Raw genomic sequence first — 19,357 nt, 5'->3', positions numbered from 1 at the left:
TACGTTAGGTCCCCAACACTTATTTATTTTGTAACTGGGAGTTTGTAACTTTTGACTACCTCCACCCATTTTGCCCACTCCCCACCTCTGGTAATGATCAGTCTGTTCCTTGTTATCTCTGAGCTCAGTTTTTCTATGTTTGTTTTTGTTTGTTAAATTCCACATATAAGCGAGATTATGTGGTATTTCTTTTTTTTTTTTTTTTTTTTTTTACATTTCCCTTCTTAGTACAGTGCCCCAAGGTCCATCCATGTTACAATGGCAAGATTTCTTCTTCTTAAGGCTGAACAATATTCCACTGTGTGTGTGTGTGTGTATCACATTTTCTTTATATTCATCCACTGACGGACATTTAGGTTATTTCCATATCATGCCTATTGTAAATGTGCACATTTTAAGTTTGCTTTTGTATGTTCAGTATATGTAGCTTCTGACAATTTCTCTCCCTTCCTCTCCCATGCACAGTGATTCCTTCACTGCAAGAGGGCCAACTCTGGCCCCAGGAAGATATACTGATAGTGAGTTCAGATGTCCTGGAGGCTGATTAGGTGAATCTCTTCCAGTCTGTTTCTGGACAGTCAGGACTGTGGCACTCTGTTCCTGCACGGTCTTGGCTCCTCAGATGAAATTCTTATTTTCTGGTACTAGGATCAGTCCCTTCATCAAGGAAAAGTTACTGCTTTGTCTCTCATGTAATGGTTCTTCCTACTCCCAACAACACAGGGGCTGCATGTGCTTAGTTCAGTAGTCCTGGACTTTGAGTAGTTATTCTCAATATTTTCTTGTTATCTTGGGAGCAAATAATTACTGTCTTCAGGGTAAACCTGAATGGAATTGGTAATAAAAGTGGGCTTCTTAGTGTCTCTCAGTAGCAAAACCCATCAGATTATCTGGAGGGCTGTGTGATCTCTTTGTTGGGACTACCTTGAGGTAATGAGGGATCTGACTTGCACAGTAGGGCATTGATGGCTAGTAATGGCAGAGGTGAAAACAAAGTTGGTGTGACAATCTTTGAGGTCCTCAGAAGAAAAAAGCCTTTACCTGACAGAAAGCCCCGACCAGGCTATGTTAGACACTGGCGCTGGAGATCCTCACTCTGGCTTAGATACATATAGTCCTGTTCCCACAGCCCAGTGAGTTCCAGGTCGTGAAAGATGAACTCCTTAACCTTTGTTCTCATAGAGACAGTGATCCATGGAGATTGTTAAATTCGTATTAGCATTTTAATATACACACAAAGATGCCTGAAATATAGCAAGTGTTCAAATATATTGAAATAGTAAACTTTTGGGCTTACCCTAAAGAGTTACAGTCTCATCTTTAGCTAACCCCTTCCCCATTACCATTTTGACCCATCAGTTAGTATGGTAAAAATATATAACTTAAGTTCTTAAAAGGCTTTGAAGGACCTTTGTGCTTTTGCCCTCTGGTGAGTTAGGAACTTCGGATATGTGATTGAATCTCAGCTGTGTACTGGGCCATAGGAGCTCAGAAGGACTGGGAAATGAAGAATGTCTCTTAATGTGCTTTGACAGATGGTTAATGTTTGAAAATGGAGTCAAGAAGGCCTTTCATTTCCTGGGAAATAAGGAGCAAACGTTCAGAGGTCGAAATGCATACAGTGTGATTGAGATATCATCTGACTGATGGTAAAGACTGTCAATAACCAACTTCTATTGGAAGCCAAGCCTATGTCCGAAGCATAGCGCAAGGTACTGGGATACAGAGATTAGAGACCAGGAGGACGATGAAGATATTGTTAAAGTGAATTGCTGAGAGACTAGAGAAAGGAAGACCGATTGCCGTACTTCGGAGGTTCAAGGGGTATCTGCACAAAGGCCGTCTGGTGTGATGTATGTAAACTGTACATCATGGTATACATACCTGAACTGATAATGCCTGCCAAATGACTAGAGTATAAGGTTAAGATGAATCAAAGCCATATTTTCTATTGGTGCCATTATCAGACACTTTCCATTTTTATCTTATTTTATTTTTTTACATTTTATTTATTTTTGATAGCACAAGTCGGGGAGGGGCAGAGGGAGACAGAGACACAGAATCCGAAGCAGGCTCCAGGCTCGGAGCTGTCAGCACAGAGCCCGAAGTGGGGCTCGAACTCACAAACCACGAGATCATGACCTGAGCCGAGGTTGGATGCTTAACTGACTGAGCCACCCAGGCGCCCCAGACACTTTCCATTTTTAAATGCTTTTCGTGAGGAATTGAAATGGAAGTGAGCATATAAAATGCAGGCAGAGGCAAATATCTAAGTAGATCATCAAGTCAAGGATAAATTGTCCCAAAGGAAGTAGCACATTAGTGCTCTTGCTGAAGTGAAAATGACAAAACCCAATCACATTGCATGATCAGGCTTGCTATAGAATGTGAATTTTGCTAGGTTTCAGATGTAATAGGGACTCATGGCAGAATCTAAAAATAACCTAGTATCATCGTATTTGATTTAAGGTGGTTAAAGATGAAATGCATGAATCATGCCATCTCTAGGCTGCATTTTCTTAAGGTTAGGCCTATGTTCACAACACTATAGTGCAGGGGTTCTTGGGCTTTTCAGCCCTGGGACCACTTTATAGTCTGAAATTATCAAAAACCACAAAGAGCTTTTGCTTATAAAAACTTACACCCCTTGGTACTTATGGTACTAGGACTTAGACATTTAAAAATATTCATTAAATATAATAGTAATAAATCCATTGCATTTAAGATAAAATATTTTTGTTAAAAACAATTATTTTCTAAAGTTAAAAAATGCCAGTTTATTATGCCACTTTATTATCTTACATTTTTTTCAAATGTCTTTAATAGAAGACCTAGCTTTTTAAAATAGGATGCTTAAGGGGCGCCTGGGTGGCGCAGTCGGTTGAGCGTCCGACTTCAGCCAGGTCACGATCTCTCGCTCCGTGAGTTCGAGCCCCGCGTCAGGCCCTGGGCTGATGGCTCGGAGCCTGGAGCCTGTTTCCGATTCTGTGTCTCCCTCTCTCTCTGCCCCTCCCCCGTTCATGCTCTGTCTCTCTCTGTCCCAAAAATAAATAAAATGTTGAAAAAAAAATTAAAAAAAAAAAATAAAATAAAATAGGATGCTTAAAATAAGACAGCTGAGTTTTAAAAATTGTGTCTGCATCCAATCTATTGTGAATATGTTGTTTTGATTAAAGTATATAAGGAAAATCCATTTTCATATAGATGTGTATTTGGAAGAGGAGAAGTATTTTAATCATGTTTTCAGATAATTGTGGCTATCCTTTGATATTACAACAAAACTCAAGTGCCAGTTTAGTAAGGCTGGTTATAATGTTGAATCTGAAAACACAGCAATGTAGTTATGTAGTCTATTTGAAAATCTACTGGTTTGTCTTGCACTTTGAATAAATCTCTTATTCGTGCATGATTTTATAACATCCTGCATTGCATATTTGGAAAATTTGATGTACTGAGTTAAATAGAGCTTCTAAATGTTGACACATTATAATACCCAATATTTAAAAAATATCAGCTACATTAATATGACCACCAGTCTCATGAGAAAATTTTTTAAGGATTGGGAAGCTGTCAAACTCATTGTGATGGATACAAGTTTTATAAAATTCTAATTTTTTACGCTAAAGCTTGAATTTTGTCATTGACAGTTTTAGTTGTTTTTCTTGAGCGACTGGCTCACTTTGCTCATTTTTCCAGGGAATGTTTGCCAAATACTCCTGTCTGAATACCATAGCTTGTCTGTCAGTGGATCTTTCAAGTAAAAATAGTCTTCCACAAAGCCAGCTAGTTCAATTGCAACTTAAAAGTATGAGTGCTTTTCCTGGAGACAGTCCTCACTTTCATTTGTAGCAGAAATGCTTTATGCATAGTTTCCATTTCATCTCACATAATATTTAAAGAAAAATGTAGTCCAGGGTGGAAATTTAAAAAAAAAATTAGATTGTTCCTACTTCATCAGGGATAGTTAAGTGAAATGGACCTTTTAATTTCTAAACTGTGAGTTTGGAGTGTGGTAAAGAATGCAACAATACTGGTAAAAGTGTCGCTGCCTTGATGCACACATCACCACTTCTGCACTTGAAACATCAGTGCCAATGCCAACGCAGTGTAAAGGCAAATAACATGTTTAGAATTATCCTAAAGATCAGTTTGACCACGTAAAACCTCTGAGACTCTACACTGAGAACTGCTGCTGGGTGTTTTAAGTATTTAAATGATTGACTTAATTTGTCAAGTTCTCCTGATTATCTGCTCTGTATAAAATAACAGTAAAAGTATAGTCTTACCATCTATTAATAGAGATTTAGGGGGAAACTGATCTCCAAGAGCTCACTAAGATATTTAGAACATGAATAGGTTCTGACTCAAAAAAGTTTTAAAGCAGAAGATTGCCTATGATTGAAAGTTAACCTAAATTTTCAATTATACTGTTCTTTAACAATTTTATATGTTCATGATTAAAACATACTAAGTAATTTAAAACTTCTCACATCACTTAGCATCATAGGCATTAAATGTTGTTTGGAATAAGGAATTACATGTTGCCTATATGTCAAATCTGCAAACCAAAGACTGATACTGACATTTTTTTGACTGGCTAGTTCATTTTGGACTTCTTGCAAAAATACCTAAATATCTCCAATTAGTCAAATTTTTAACTCTAAGCTGTTTACACATGATAGAATAAGTGGGGAAAAAAAAAACGGGTAGAAAATGAACATTAATTTTCTATCTGATGTGATAAAAATGTGACTTTTGGATATTGAATTGGCAGTTTCTCTACCTCTCTCTGTGAGAAGTTTAAAATTTCCTGTATAATTTTTTTTTTACTAGATAAGAATGCTATATCTTGTCACTCTTGATATGTGTATGTATTTAGAAACTTTTTCTGCTAACGAATGCTGTGTCCTAATTCTTGAGGATAGTAATGCATTGTGAAGGTTTTTTCAGTAAATTATAGGAGCAGCCCTATTTGTTTAAACCCTGGTTTAACCTGATTATTAACAATTAAATTGTGTTTTCTTCTTACAATTAAAGTGTATTCAAATTTATTGGTCCCCTGCTTCACAGATTTATCTCAGTATGTGGTGTATTCAAACAGAATTTTGTATTTTTAATTAGGGGATTAGATAAGTAATTCTGAAGAGCCAAAAAAAAATTGTTAGACATCACATTGCTTAACCATGTAATATACCATACGTGTGTGTCTGCACTGTGTTGTGGGAGCTGTGTATCGGGCAGGCCTGTTTTTCAGGCAGTATTTTAAAGAGTGGGCATGTGCAGAAACTGTGAGCACAATTAACGCCAAGCAGATAAATCCCGCTCTAATCCTGTTTATGGTCCGCATCAGACAGATGTGCCAAGATTGATTTAGACAAGCCCTGGGCTTACAGTAATATTTTTAAAAGCGCCATTCACTGTTCTATTTTTGTTAAACCTTTGTTAAATATTCTTAAGTGTTGTTGGTTTTACTCTTCTTTTAACCACTGTAACCTACTTTAAGTAGGTCCTGCTTTGCTCTTGTGGTGACAGGGTCACCTGCCAGGAGAGGTTATCTTTATTCCCTGTAATTAAATTGACTTTTCCCCCCAAGAAAATACAACAATAGGAAGTGGGTGCTGAATTAAATAAATAGCATGATATCCAATAGACATATACTTAAATCCCTTGCAAGAACAGATGGTCCCCAGTATCTCTGTAAGTAATGTGAGAGGACAGTTAATGTTCTGAAACAACTAGCTATAACCAATATGATACTAATGAACCAATAGATTTCAAATAATAAACCACATGCCAGAAAGAAAAATTACATGTCATCTGTAAGGTTTACGTTTTCATAACCTGAAAAAAAGTATATGGAAGATTTCCATATTTTTATCTACTGTTATAAAATACTATTCTATGGATGAAGGTTTATTCCACATTTTTCACCAATAAAGATGTCTTTTAACATTAAGGTAAAATTAAAGTTGCATTTAAAATACATGCCCCAAAGTATTTTTTTAACTCCTCTTGTAACGTACAGTTTGCCTGTGCTTGGTTGTATGTGAAAATGTGGGTTTTGCATACAATTATGAAAACATTTGCTTTTATTTGTGGAGGAAATTGGTTGTACTATAACAGAGGTGGCTAGTATGGGGATCGAAGCAGCTATCTTGTGGATGAAAATTTGAGCAGATATATGACCGAATATTTTTCAGCACTTATAAATTTATAAATGGTTTAGATATACAAAGCAGTATTTTTTTTTTAATCTGGAGAATAGAGTCTGAATCATTCTTAAGGTGCTACTACGAAGGGGTCCAGATAAATGGGCAATTTTATAGACCCAGAGCAATAGTATTTTCTCTCAGAATGGTTTTTTTCTCCTTAATCTAGTTTCTCATAAATGCGTGTGTATTCTAAGTATACCCCGAAGAGTAAGTGTTTTGGAGTGGGGATTGAGGAGACACAGTGACCTGAGATTTTTCAGTTTATCCTATTAGATGATCTCTAGAACCGTCCTCCTTAACTGGGAGTTAGCCTCAGGGCTTTCCACCTGGAAACCTGAAGAACCTCCGGCCCTAGCTCTCTTTCAAGTCCGGGAAACCAGTGTCCTGCTGCTGTGCAGAGCCAGCTGGTCCCCCGCTCATATCTTAAGAACTTCAAAAACAAAACAAAGGCCTAAAAAAGTACCACCCAATCTGATGTCTGGTTAAACAATAAACAGTTCCAGGCCTTTAAATAAGAACATCTTTAATTCAGGTTCACAGAATTCTAACAAGGTTTATTCCTGAAGACTATATTCAGAATGAAAAACCAGTTTTCTGTAAAACGAGTAATACTGTACACATCTTCAAATGTCAGGAAACAGTTCTATTCAAAATTAAGTGAAATCTGTGATTAGAAAACTGGGCAGATTGACTTATGTAAGTGGTTACCATTGCAGAAATAAATAATAGATCAGGGATTCCGTGTAGGAAATTGGTACCTGAGAGATTGATGTAGCTGCTGAGAAAAACAATGGCAAAGAACATCCATCTATCATGAAAAATTTAAGTGTTTTATTCACAGATCAATTATCCTTATTTTCCTATCAAATAAAAGGACAATGTTTGCTTTAAACCTGTAGGTCTTCCTCTTAGTCTCTTCTTTTGTCGCTTCAGCAAAGTAACCATTCGCATAAAAACCCCCAAATTTGAATCTGTGGGCAAATGTGGGAAAAGACCCTGGAAGCCTGAGCAAAAAGAGTGGGAAATATGGCTCTGAGTTACAGGGATTTGGCATTGTATGTAAATGATGAATCACTAAATTCTACTCCAGAAACCAACTGTATGTTAGCTAACTAAAATTAAAATTAAAATTAAAAAAAAAAAAACTAAAGGAATTCTCAGAATGTTCTCTGTAAGCTCCTTGTTGCTGTAATCTAACCTCACATTTCCCTCGTGGTCACCTCAGTCTGATTTAGTACTACTCTGTTAAGGGACACATTTGTTGTCTTGCTGTTAGAGACACAACGGCTGTTCACCTAGTGTTTTAAGTTTGACTAGACTTAAAAACCCATCTATGGGACATCTGGGTGGCTCAATTGGTTAAGCGTCTGACTTTGGCTCAGGTCGTGATGTCACAGTTCGTGAGTTCAAGCCCCACATCGGGTTCTATTGCTGATGGCTTGGAGCCTGGAACCTGCTTCAGATTCTGTGTCTCCCTCTCTCTCTGTCCCTCCCTTGCTTGCGCTTGTGTGTGTGCTCTCTCTCTTTCAAAAATAAATATTAAAATAATAATAATAAAAACCAATCCAGAAGGTCAGATGAGAGTGCGTTTACCTGAAGAAGCTCTTTAGGTCAGCCCAACATTGTTACAAAGTTGTAAAGACCAGCTAAAGTGCTTGGATTAAAATCTTGGGTCTGTCCCTACCAGATGTATGACCATGGACAAGTTACACACACTCTGTCCTGAATTTCTTCTCATTTAGGAAACAGCATCTGCCTCTTAGGGTTGCTGTGAGGAGTAAATGAGATAGTAATACATGTAAAGCGTTTAAGGCAATGTCTGGCATACAGCACATGCTCATTAAATATTAGCTACTCTTTTTAGGGAATGGAATTTTAAAAATTAAACAATATCAGGAGCTATTTTAGGATGAGCAAAGGAAACAATCTTTTTCAATTGATTATAGAATATTCTCACTGTAGAAAAATTAGAAATTCATATATGCAAACAAAATCACAATCTGACTACCCTTCCAAGTTTTCATATGCATTTTCATATAAATGTGCATATGAAAATATATTACACGTACACAATGTATTCAGTAAACATACAAAACAATAATAGAAATGTGCTACTTTAGACCCTTTTCTCGTCGGATTTCTACATTTCAATGGCTGAATAGCATTTTGTTATATGAAATATACTTTATAGAACCAATACTCTGTTACTCATTTAGATTATTTCTAAGTTTCACTCCAATAATGCTTGGGTAAACATTCTTCTAGTTAAATTGTGCATATTATCTATTCCCTTAGGGTAAATTCCTGGAAGTAAATTGCTGGATCAAACATATGCATACTTTAAAGCATTTTTCCTTTTCTTCATTTTTAAAAATTGTAAATTCAATGCTGATTATAGAAAGGGAAATTATGGAGGTTTATAGGAAACAATTAATCTCCTGTTCCCTCATATTTCTCTTTAATAGGTGACCAGTATTAAATTTGTTGTGTGTTTTCTACTTGAGTTTCTTTTTTCTTTTTAATGAAATTGAGCTTAAATCCCCCAGATTCACTTTGTGACTTGCTTTTATTCTACTTATTCATACCTCTTAACATGAATGTCCTAGAGTTCTAACTTGCTCATTTATGGGCTGCAGAAAACTATGGTTGAACCATTCTCCTATTGAAGAACTTGAGCGTTGCTTTAAATATTTCCGCTACTCCACATACTGCTGCAATTAACATTTTGAAATCTTTTGATACATATTCCCAACTTGTTCTCCAGCAGCTACCATTTTTGCATTCCCACCAGCACTGGGATTGGTTCCCTTTACACGCACCATCGTTGAGCATTATTTTTGATCTTGTGCCAATCTAAAAGGCAAAAAATGGTATCTTGTTGTTTTAATTTGCATTTCTTTGATTACTAATTAGATTGAACTTTCTCATATGTCTATTGGTCAATTTGCATTTCTTCTTTTGTGAAATGCCTGCTTGGGTCTTTTATGTACTTTGCCACTAAAGTGTTTCGTTCCTTGATTAAATAGATCATTTAATTGTCATGTGTTGCCGATATTTCTGCCTGGTTGGCTTTTGCTTGTGACATCTATTTATGGTTCTTCAGGCCTTTATAAGCAATTGAATAATTTCCTTTCTTTCTTAATTGAAGTATAATTAACATACAGTGTTATATTAGTTTCAGGTGGGCATTGAATAATTTTTATGTTACATATTTCAGTCTCTGTATATCTGCCTTTACTGTCACTCTTAAGGCTTTACTAATTGATGATTATATGAAATTCTTTCTACTCTAGAAATACTGGTATATATTATGAAATAAGGCTCTATTTTTTTCCTTTTTCAAAAGATTAATCCGCTCGAAATCACCTTTTACTGAATATTTCCCACTGAGCTTAGATACCACCATTATCATATTAGTGATTTTTAAGCGTATACAAATCTCTTTGAACCATTCTCTTATCTATTCCTATATTTTAATTATTATAGCTTTACAAAATACTAATATCCAATCAGGCATATACTCTGCGTCCCTTGTTGCTGTACTTCTAAAACATTTTATTCATTAATACATTTATTTCAAGAAAATTTGCAAATCATTTGATTAAGTTCCTTGCCCCTTTACATCAAAGAAAATACCATGGAGATTTTGATTGGAATAGCATTATCAGTAGTTATTTAATAATGAGGCATGGAAAAAAATGTAATCTTGGAGCTTAATATATTTCCACTTATTTAGCATTTTCTCCCCATACAAGTCCAAGATCATTTTGCTAAATTTATTCCTAGGTATAATATGCTAATTGGCATGGGATATCTTTAACCCCATTATGTCTCCTTCCTGGCTATTGGTATATTTGTAACCTGTTTCCTTACTGGGTATTTTTTATTAGTTCTGGTGATTTTAAAGATATTCTTTTGGATTTTACAAACATACTGTGATATCATCTATCAATAGTTATTATTTTAGCCCTCCTCCTGCCCCTTCTGCCACTTAATTGCCTTTTATTTCATTTTTCTTTCATATACTATCAGCCAGAATGTCCAGAATAATTTGAAATAGTAAAAGTGGCAATAGGTATTCTTGTACTGTTTCCAGAAATTCTTCTGGCTTTTCCTACTAAGTTTGATCTTGGATGTTGCTGTAGGATCTTTAAATTTTCAGTTTATAAGAGGTTTTAAATTAGAATAGCCATTGAATTGTTCACTGCCAAAGTAAAGCACACACATGATAAAGAATTCAGATTATAATACAGGTCTTCGAGTGAAAAGGGGAGTTGATTTCATCCTTTGCATTTTTTTTTTCTTTCCCTCAGTGGTTCTTTGTTTCCTTTCATCCTTCTTCAGAGCTCTTGTGTGCTATATGACATAAAAAAATTAAATTTGTATGAGAGAGGAGGGCATAATCAATATCTTAAGATTAGTCTGGAAGAAGCACCTTTAACAAGCCTGCTGTCTCTCATCCTTGAAGGTATGAAGTGTTCTTGAAGTGCTCTAGAGACCCTGGCCATGTGCCTCTGGGTAACAATAATAGAAGTGCGCTGTACTTGAAGCCTGAGCTTTCCAAGGAGATGACAGGCCCCTAAAACTGACTTTGGGTTCACCTTATCCCACCACCTTAAACACTGAGAAAAGGGCTTATTTATTTATTTTTTTTTCCGTGGTATGTGTGCTTTGTGAACAACTGGACATAGTTTGCAGAATGGTTGGGAGAGGCCCAAACAGTCACTGAGAAAGCTGGGAAGCAACTTCTTAATGTACCTGGAAGTCCTTGCTCCAATCTGAGTGTATTGTGCCTGCTCAAGGGCCAAGGAAGCCGAGAGAGGGGACCTCTGATTTGTGGGGCTGGTTACACTGGTATTAGTTCTGCATCTGTTTCTATTGGCTTTTTTTCCTCTTATTATGGGTCATGTTTTGTTGCTGTTTTACATGCATTGTGATTTTTGGTTGAATGAGAGGTACTGTGAATTTTGCCATGTAAAGTTGGTAAACATTTTTGTATCCCTGTATTCTTGAACTTTATTATAGGATGTAATTGAATTACTAGGAGACAGTTTAATCCTTTTGAGGCTTGCTTTTAAGCTCATGGTGGGCATGTCTGTGCGATCTCTGAGCACTGTTCTGTCTCATCCTTTGGGTCTCTCTCTCCCTGGCCTTGCACGTATGTCTTTCTTACTCAGCTGAAGATTCAAGGGGGCCCTCTGCAAATCTGCAGAATGCCCACTTCTCTGCAGCTTCCTTCTCTACAGTAATTTGCCTAGTGAACTTAGTCCTTGTGGCTTTTCTGGACTCTTCCTTCCTGCTTCACCCAGTAAGACAACCAGGTTCCACCAGGGCTCCCGACTTGCACTGTGGCCTGGAAACCCTCCCCAGACGGTAGCCTGGAACACTCCCATGGTTCCTTTGTTTCCCCTCTCTCAGGGAATACTGTTTTGGGCTACCTGATGGCAGATGTCTGGAAACTGAGGTTTCATGTATCTTGCCCACCCTTTTAGTTATTTCAGGCAGAAGGTAAACCAGTCCCTGTGATTCCATTTTGGCCAGAGTAGAAATTTTAGAAGTATTTTTTAAAAGTATAAAGCACTCCTACTTTGAGAGTCCACTGAAATGGTCTTTTACCACAACACACGTTTTCTGACTGGAGGTTAAACATAACCAGTAAAATTTGATGCCACTATAAAATAAAGTCTGACTGACTGTGGTAAAATTCAATTCTGGTGGATGTTTCGTTCTAGACTGGCAGGGATTTACGTTTCATACAGTAATCTTCCTCTGTTTCCTTTTTGTACATGTTTTACTTTACCTGGAATGTACGTATCTTTTTCCTTACACTTTGCCTCTAATACTTGTTATAAACTCACTTCTGTTAGTGAATTCTGTTTTTTCCATCATTTTATTCTGTCTCTATTAGGACCAAGGAGACTCTTTCTTGGAATGTTGCTTTGTCTATATTCTTGAAATTCTTCTATTGAATATTTTCAGTTTTTGAATGTCTTGGACAGGGACTTGATGCCATTTTTCTCCATTTTAATTCTTGGGAAAATAGACCCAATTTTCCCTTTCTTCCCTCCCCAACTCACACAGGGACTTATATGAAGCATAATTGGTAAAAATAAATATGATAAAGGTTTTATGGGCTTTCACTTTTTATTATTCATACATATAAAATATGGACACTGGTTTTAACTGGAAAATTTAATTTTTTTCAGGTGACTCCAAGTATGATGTTCTATGTAAAGAAGAATTTATTGAACTCAAGGACATATTCTCTGTCAAACTGAAACGGCGTTATTCTGTTAAACAGCAGGGAAGTGGTACCTTATTAGGTATCACACTCTTCATATGTTTGAAAAAGGAACAAAATAAATTAAAAGATTCTACGCTTGATCTTATTAATTTAAGTGAAGACCACTGTGATGTGTGGTTTAAACAATTCAAGAAAATTTTGGCTGGTAAGTACTCCTGGTGGGAAATTTTAATGAGTTTCTTTGCTGTAGGTTATTAATCTCAACATGATGTATTTATGAGTACAGCCATCCTTAATTACGTTAAGATAGTTTGTTTTATTCCTAGTTTGCTGAGTGTGTTTTTCATGAAAGGTGTTGAATTTTCTTACAGGCTGTCTCAACATCAACTGAGATAATCATATTTCTTTCCTTTATTCTGTTGACAATGGTATATTGATTTTTTTATGTTGAACCATCCTTGCATTCCAGAAATCCCACTTGATCATGGTATATAATCCTTTTAATATGTGACTGAATTTGGTTGGGTGGTATTTTTTTAAGTTTATTTATTTTGAGAGAGAGAGCACAAGTGGGAGAGGGCAGAGACCATCTAAAGCAGGCTCCACGCTGTCAGCATGGAGCCCATTGTGGGGCTTGATCTCACAAACCATGAGATCATGACCTGAGCTGATATCCAGAGTCAGATGTTTGACTGACTGGGCACCCCAGATTTGCTGGTATTTTTTTGAGAGTTTTTATATCAATATTTGTAAGAGATGTTGGTGTGTAGTTTTGTTTTGTTTTTCCTTATATATTTTATCTGGCTTTTGGTATCAGGGTAATGCCAGCATCATAGAATGAGTTGGACAGTGACTCTTTTGAATGATCACTTCCATGAAGAAGCTCCGATAATCTGAAATAGCACAGTTCTTAAGTAATTTAGTCCACTTAAATTGTTTTTGAAAGCATATTTATTTATCTATTCATGTCATTTGAGCTTATATTAGAATTTATTTTCCTTCCACATATGTTCTGATGACAAGTGCGTATATATCCTGAGTTGCTTGAGTTTGTCTGTTCAAGGGTAGACAAGGTTTTTCTAAAAGTTAATATCCAGAGGACAGAGCATATATGTATTAAAATATTATTTCATAATGAATTAAGTATATCTGGAATTTCTAAATGGCATTTATATTTTACATAAATACATGAATACAAATATGCAATTTGGATTTCTAGAATGTATCTAGTTGAAAGATAATCAAACTGAGTTTCAGGATTGATTTTTTTTTTTTTTTCCCTCAGAGATTTGTAAATCTTGTTTCCTTTTGTGCCCATTTCATTCTGTTTGCCAGATGGATCAGGGTAGAGGCAGCTGGTGTAGTTGATGGTGCAATTTGGTGTAAGATGACACAAGGCAGAGAGGGGTGCCAGACAAAGAGCAGGCACATGGTGATGTTAGAGAGTTGGAGGCCAGGCATTATTGATCAAGAAGTCCGAGGACCCAAGTTGGCCAAGGGCAGCCAACTGAGAAGGTCATACCCGTAGACAATGAGCTGAAGTGACATATTAAAACTAGGAAACCCTGTTACTAAGTGGACCCATGCTTCCTTGTTGGCCCTTTGGGACCTTCAAGGAGAGCTGTTACTTTCAAGAAGCAAAGAAACTATAGAGACTATAGTATAGTTCAAGTCTCTGGAAATATAGTGAATATATATGTTTAACTAAAAGCAGTCCACTTTAGCAGTAGGTCTTTTATAGTGTTCTTATTTTAAATACATGTGAGAAGAGATTTTAGAAAATTTAAATAAAAATGAAAAACTTAAGTTCCACTGAATTAAATTTCTTTGCATGGGCAGGTACTCAGGAGACTTTCATGTTCTATAAGATAAGAATGTGCCATTTGATTAGGGGAGGCAAAGCTCTTCCTTTCACTGAAGGTCTGAGAAAATTTTCTCCCATGGGGCTTATGAAGGCCTGGCTAAGTGACCTAAGAGGCAACTTGCTCAATGTATCTCACCCATAAAACCAATAATAAGTAAGCAGAGAACATACAACAAAGCTCAATTTAGTAAAAGCAATTTTATAGGAGTAGAGAGACTTGTCTAAACACAACAAAAACCACACATACACAAGGAGCAAACACACCCAAAACGCTGTCCAAATATGTTTTCAGTTTAATGAATGATATTTTGGTTTGGTCTAGGATTAAAATCTAGGAAAATTACAGAAATGAATAAATTTACATATCTTTTAGAATATAATCCTCAGGGAATGTTGCTTTTTGTAATTTTGATTTTGACAAGAGTTGGAGATAATAAAATATATGAGGTCATGTCCCCTGGGAAGTTTCCTGCAGGACAGTGATTTTGCTGATTAAAGCAAATAGATTGACATTTGAAATCAACCAATGCAAACAAACAAAGGAGGGTCGAAATCCTCTCATAAAATGAAGGAACCTAAACAAGATGTTCTGAATGAATGACTGTTGGATCTTTGCCCCCAAGTGGACTTAGCAGGTCTTGTCGGAGAAGCCAATTCCCCCTCATCCCCATGCCTCACAAAGACAATCCCGGGTCTGTTTCATCACACACAAATGCATGGTTACAGCTCCAAATCTCTCTACCAACTTTACATTATACTGACATTTCTTTTTTAAGTTTACAATTTTAGAATATTTCTCTTGGCTTTTTAAAGTTTTTACTTACAAATCCACGTGTTCATTAAAGTGCCTGTCATCTGAGAGACAAACACAATTGGCTCAAGTCTCATTCCGTAAATGGAGGGGGACTTCAGTATTTCCTCTGGAGGGGATGAGGGCGATAGCTTTTCCTGGCCCTCTCTGGCTCTGATTTGCACAGAGTTGGGTCTATTTGTGGATTATCTTCCTATCTCACATTCACTGTCTCTATTCCATGCTACATTGCATCAGGCTTGGCAGATGGTAGTTGCCGATTTCCAATTTTTTTTTAAGTCCCTACCCAAGGAATTTGTGTTTGTACCAGACTTGACTTAAGTTCAGGAAGGGGGGGCAGAGAGAGGGCAATACATAGAAATTTACAAATTATAAGTTACAAAATTTACATCACAAAAATATGAATATAAATATATTTGAATATTAGACATCACTATTTTAAGTCCCCAAATCCTGCTTTTAACTGGTTCTGTGGCAAAACCAGATTTAAAAAATAGATTTTTGTATGGATTTATTTTGAATGATGTCTTTAATCAGCAAGTGGATTTTTTTCCTGCCAGTCTTTTACATCTTCCCCCACTCCTTTTTTTTCTCTTAAGATAAATATGCAGAAGACACTAAAATCTTCAATTAGTTTGTCCTTTAGTCTAATTAGTTTGACAATTATAATTATAGTATATTTAGATATGAAGAATTATTTTCAAATAGGCATATTTGTATTTTGAACTAAGATGTGATGAGTTTTTGAGGAAAGAACAAATTGGCAGCCCTAGAAGGAGGAAGAAGGCAACTCTCATACTTGACATTTTAAGACATAGACACTAAATGACCAGAATTAAGGTTATATTTATATTTACATTTATACTTCTTTTTATAAAAAGGGAGTCTTAGAACTATTTCAATTTTTGTTTGAAAATAAGTCCTTTTACATTTTGTTTTTTTAAACATAGTTGTGCATGGTATCTTTTTTTATAGAAAAGTCACCTTAATTTTATTGACTAATAAGCAATAGTAGGTTAATGTATCCAACACGCATTTTGTGTCAGGCACTGTATTCATTGCTGGGAATATAAAAATGAATGAGATGTAAGCCTGTATAGAACCCTCTTGCTCTGGGAGACAGACAAGAAAATATGTATTATAAATGTGTTAAAGGCCCCATTGAAGATATGAACAGACCAAAAAGGAGCAAAACCATTGATCGTTGATTCAGAAATTAAAACCTCCAAAAAATGCAATTGATTAAGGCTGGTATATAGTCACTGATAAACCTAATATATAGTTACTATGGTGAAAGTAATAGTCTTTTCTGCTTTTTTTTTTATAACTGTGATGCAAAGACAAACACACAACCTTTAAATACAGTCTGTGTGTACACTAGATATATTAATTTTTATTCAGTTAGGGTGTGACCTAATCTCTACATATCTGGTTTCCCGGAAATGGTGAATTGCAAGCTTCTCTGGACCCTGAGCCAACCTTTTCTTTAGAAACCATAACCAAACCAACCAAAAAATTCTAAAGCCTCATGCTCAAGTAACTTGGAGAATGGTAATGTCATAAACAGACACGGCAGAATCAGAACAGTAGTTGATTTGAAGGAAAGGCGTTCTATTCTAGACACATTTGGCATTTATTATAATATCCTGTTGGGGATGTTGAGCAGGCTGGCCTTTTGAGAGGAATACATAAGGACATGAATAAGAGTTGATGTAATGGGCAAGATGAAAGCTTGTAAGGAAGTAGTATGGAGTTATTAAAAAAAAGAAAGAAAAGCAGAGAGCTACAGACAGACTCTTGGGGGACATTCCTACATTAAAACAGGCACAGAAGACAAAAGCCAAAACAATAACAATAAAAAAATGGAAGGCATGGTCTAAAAAAAACAAAAATAAAAGAAAACTGTTCTAAAATAGAACCATTGAATTTTGTTATTATATTCAGGTTTTGCTAACTTATTTGTAATGTTTAATAGTTATCCAGAGGCAGTTAATGGAGGCATTTTTAGCATGTATTTGGTTGAGTGACTTCTGATATTTTTCTGTTTCATTTCTAAGTGCTAATTTCATGAAGTAGGCAAATATAAATGATCCATATTTATTGAATACATTTTGGCCTTGTAATGTAAACTCTCTGTTTTAACAGCCTTGCTCAGTTTTCAGCTATGAAAAATAGAGAAAGTGGAAAAATTACTCAAATACTTATTTTTTTATTCCTAAGGAGAGTAATTTTTTTTCTGGTTTCTACTGAATGTCAAATCTGTTTCCCATCAGATAATAATGTTGGTCTTCACAGGGTGCTTTTTTTTTTTCGAGCTTATGTATTTATTTGAGAGAGAGAGAGAGAGGCAGAGGCAGAGAGAAGGAGAGAAAGAGAAATCCCAAGCAGGGTCTGAGCTGTCAGGGGCTTGAACCCATGAAAATGCAAGATCATGACCTGAGCTGAAACCAAGAGCTGGATGCTTAACCAACTGAGCCACCCAGGTGCCCCCAAGGATGCTTTCTTTGAGAGCAAAAGCCAGGGCTTCTTAAAACATTGATTTTGTTTAATATTTATATTGTCTTGTGTAAGAAAATCATGGTGAAATATGTGTTGGTTTTTAATCCAAGCTGTATCATTTATATTATGATGAATCAGGCAGAATTTCTCTTAATGAGAGAACAGAATGATAGGAAGTTTTACTTGGATATGCTGTCAAATGATGTACTTATTAGGAAAAATAAAATGATAATCAACATTATAATGATTATTTAAAAATAAGCAGTTGTGGGGCGCCTGGGTGGCGCAGTCGGTTAAGCGTCCGACTTCAGCCAGGTCACGATCTCGCGCTCCGTGAGTTCGAGCCCCTCGTCAGGCTCTGGGCTGATGGCTCGGAGACTGGAGCCTGCTTCCGATTCTGTGTCTCCCTCTCTCTCTGCCCCTCCCCTGTTCATGCTCTGTCTCTCTCTGTCCCAAAAATAAATAAACGTTGAAAAAAAAAATTAAAAAAAAAAAATAAGCAGTTGTTCTACGTCAGATGTGTGATAGTTTCAGACATTTCATTGTGTACTTTTTGAATTGGCAATACTTGTCTCCTTAGGGACAAGTTATTTTCTGCAAAGACATTGTGTCTGAAATATGGGTGGCTTCTCTTTTCAGTTACTTTTCAAGTAATTTAAGACTGTTTTACGGCCAGTTGAGTTGGACATCAAAATTATGCATGTCACTTTTGAATATGTTTTTACTATTGATATATGTTAAAATGATGTAGACACTGATTGAATATGTATCAGCTTATTTACATATAAATATCAAAGTCCAATCCCACTGGAAGTACTCTGTCCAACAAAGGTCATGTGATATCTGCTTCCTGTAGTGGTTTCAGACTGAGCTCCGGACTGTCACCATCCCATTTCCCAGGACCTGCCTCCTGGATGGGAACCTTTCTGCACCTGTCACTCACCCTTGAGCAAGTGTAGCTCCTAATTTATATGTTTTATATTTAATAGGATTGTGTAGGGCTTTGTTTTGAAGACAGCTTCCAAAATGAAGGCATTTGAAAATCTCTGATTCAAGTATCCCTAAGGATGGTAACCCTGCAGCATTTTTTAACCTGTCATGCATGTCTTTTTGCTGACTGCTGGACACACAAAGACCTCAGGATGTATTTTAGCTACCCATACACTCTAGATTTTTAACTATCAGAGACTCTCCACATAATTCTATAAATTTTGATAAAAGTTGCTTTTTAAGTATATACTTAAATGTGTGTTTCTTTTCTATAATTTTATACAGTATTGCTTACAAATCAATTTGCAGATAAGGAAAACATTTGATCAAATCGGAGATTGAAATTCAGTTTAAAAAGTTTACTTCAAAGTTTTTGGATTTTTGTTTTCTCTTTCTCGAACTTTTTATTGCTTTCTAGCTGGATTTTCAGAGAAAAACAGTGAAATTAACGTAGCTTCTATTAAATTCTTACTGGTTAGTAGTGCTGCTCAGCTCTTCAAAGGGTGTTAACGTATTAAAAAGAAAAACTTTTTCAACCAAACCTTCAATTTCATCCAATGTGTAACTGAAAATATAATTGTACGGAAACATTGTGCTCATGCAAAATTTGCTTAATAATGTGTAGGAACAAATACTATTTATCTCGAACCCGTTTGACATTTTGTACCATTGTTTCATTCTAGCCATTAGCAGTGTGAAAAATCACTGTGAATAAGAGTCCCCAGACATAACAAAAA

At 36.0% G+C, this 19,357-nt stretch overlaps 1 protein-coding gene across 3 annotated transcripts in view; it reads left to right on the top strand.

Moving 5' to 3' along the window:
* The window catches only part of CERKL (CERK like autophagy regulator), a 108,917-nt gene that overhangs the window by 27,521 nt on the left and 62,039 nt on the right, over positions 1 to 19,357 (top strand). For all 3 annotated transcript variants that reach the window (XM_040475555.1, XM_040475553.1, XM_040475552.1), the window contains exon 2: positions 12,419 to 12,661. In XM_040475555.1, the coding sequence (XP_040331489.1) occupies positions 12,419 to 12,661 (243 nt within the window). The remainder of the gene's footprint in view (positions 1 to 12,418; positions 12,662 to 19,357) is intronic.

Source organism: Herpailurus yagouaroundi, unplaced genomic scaffold (genome assembly GCF_014898765.1).
Source record: "Herpailurus yagouaroundi ecotype Mexico unplaced genomic scaffold, PumYag 140, whole genome shotgun sequence".
Taxonomy (NCBI): domain Eukaryota; kingdom Metazoa; phylum Chordata; class Mammalia; order Carnivora; family Felidae; genus Herpailurus; species Herpailurus yagouaroundi.
The sequence above is the reverse complement of the archived record's forward strand: the minus strand, read 5'-3'. Positions and strand labels throughout refer to the sequence as shown.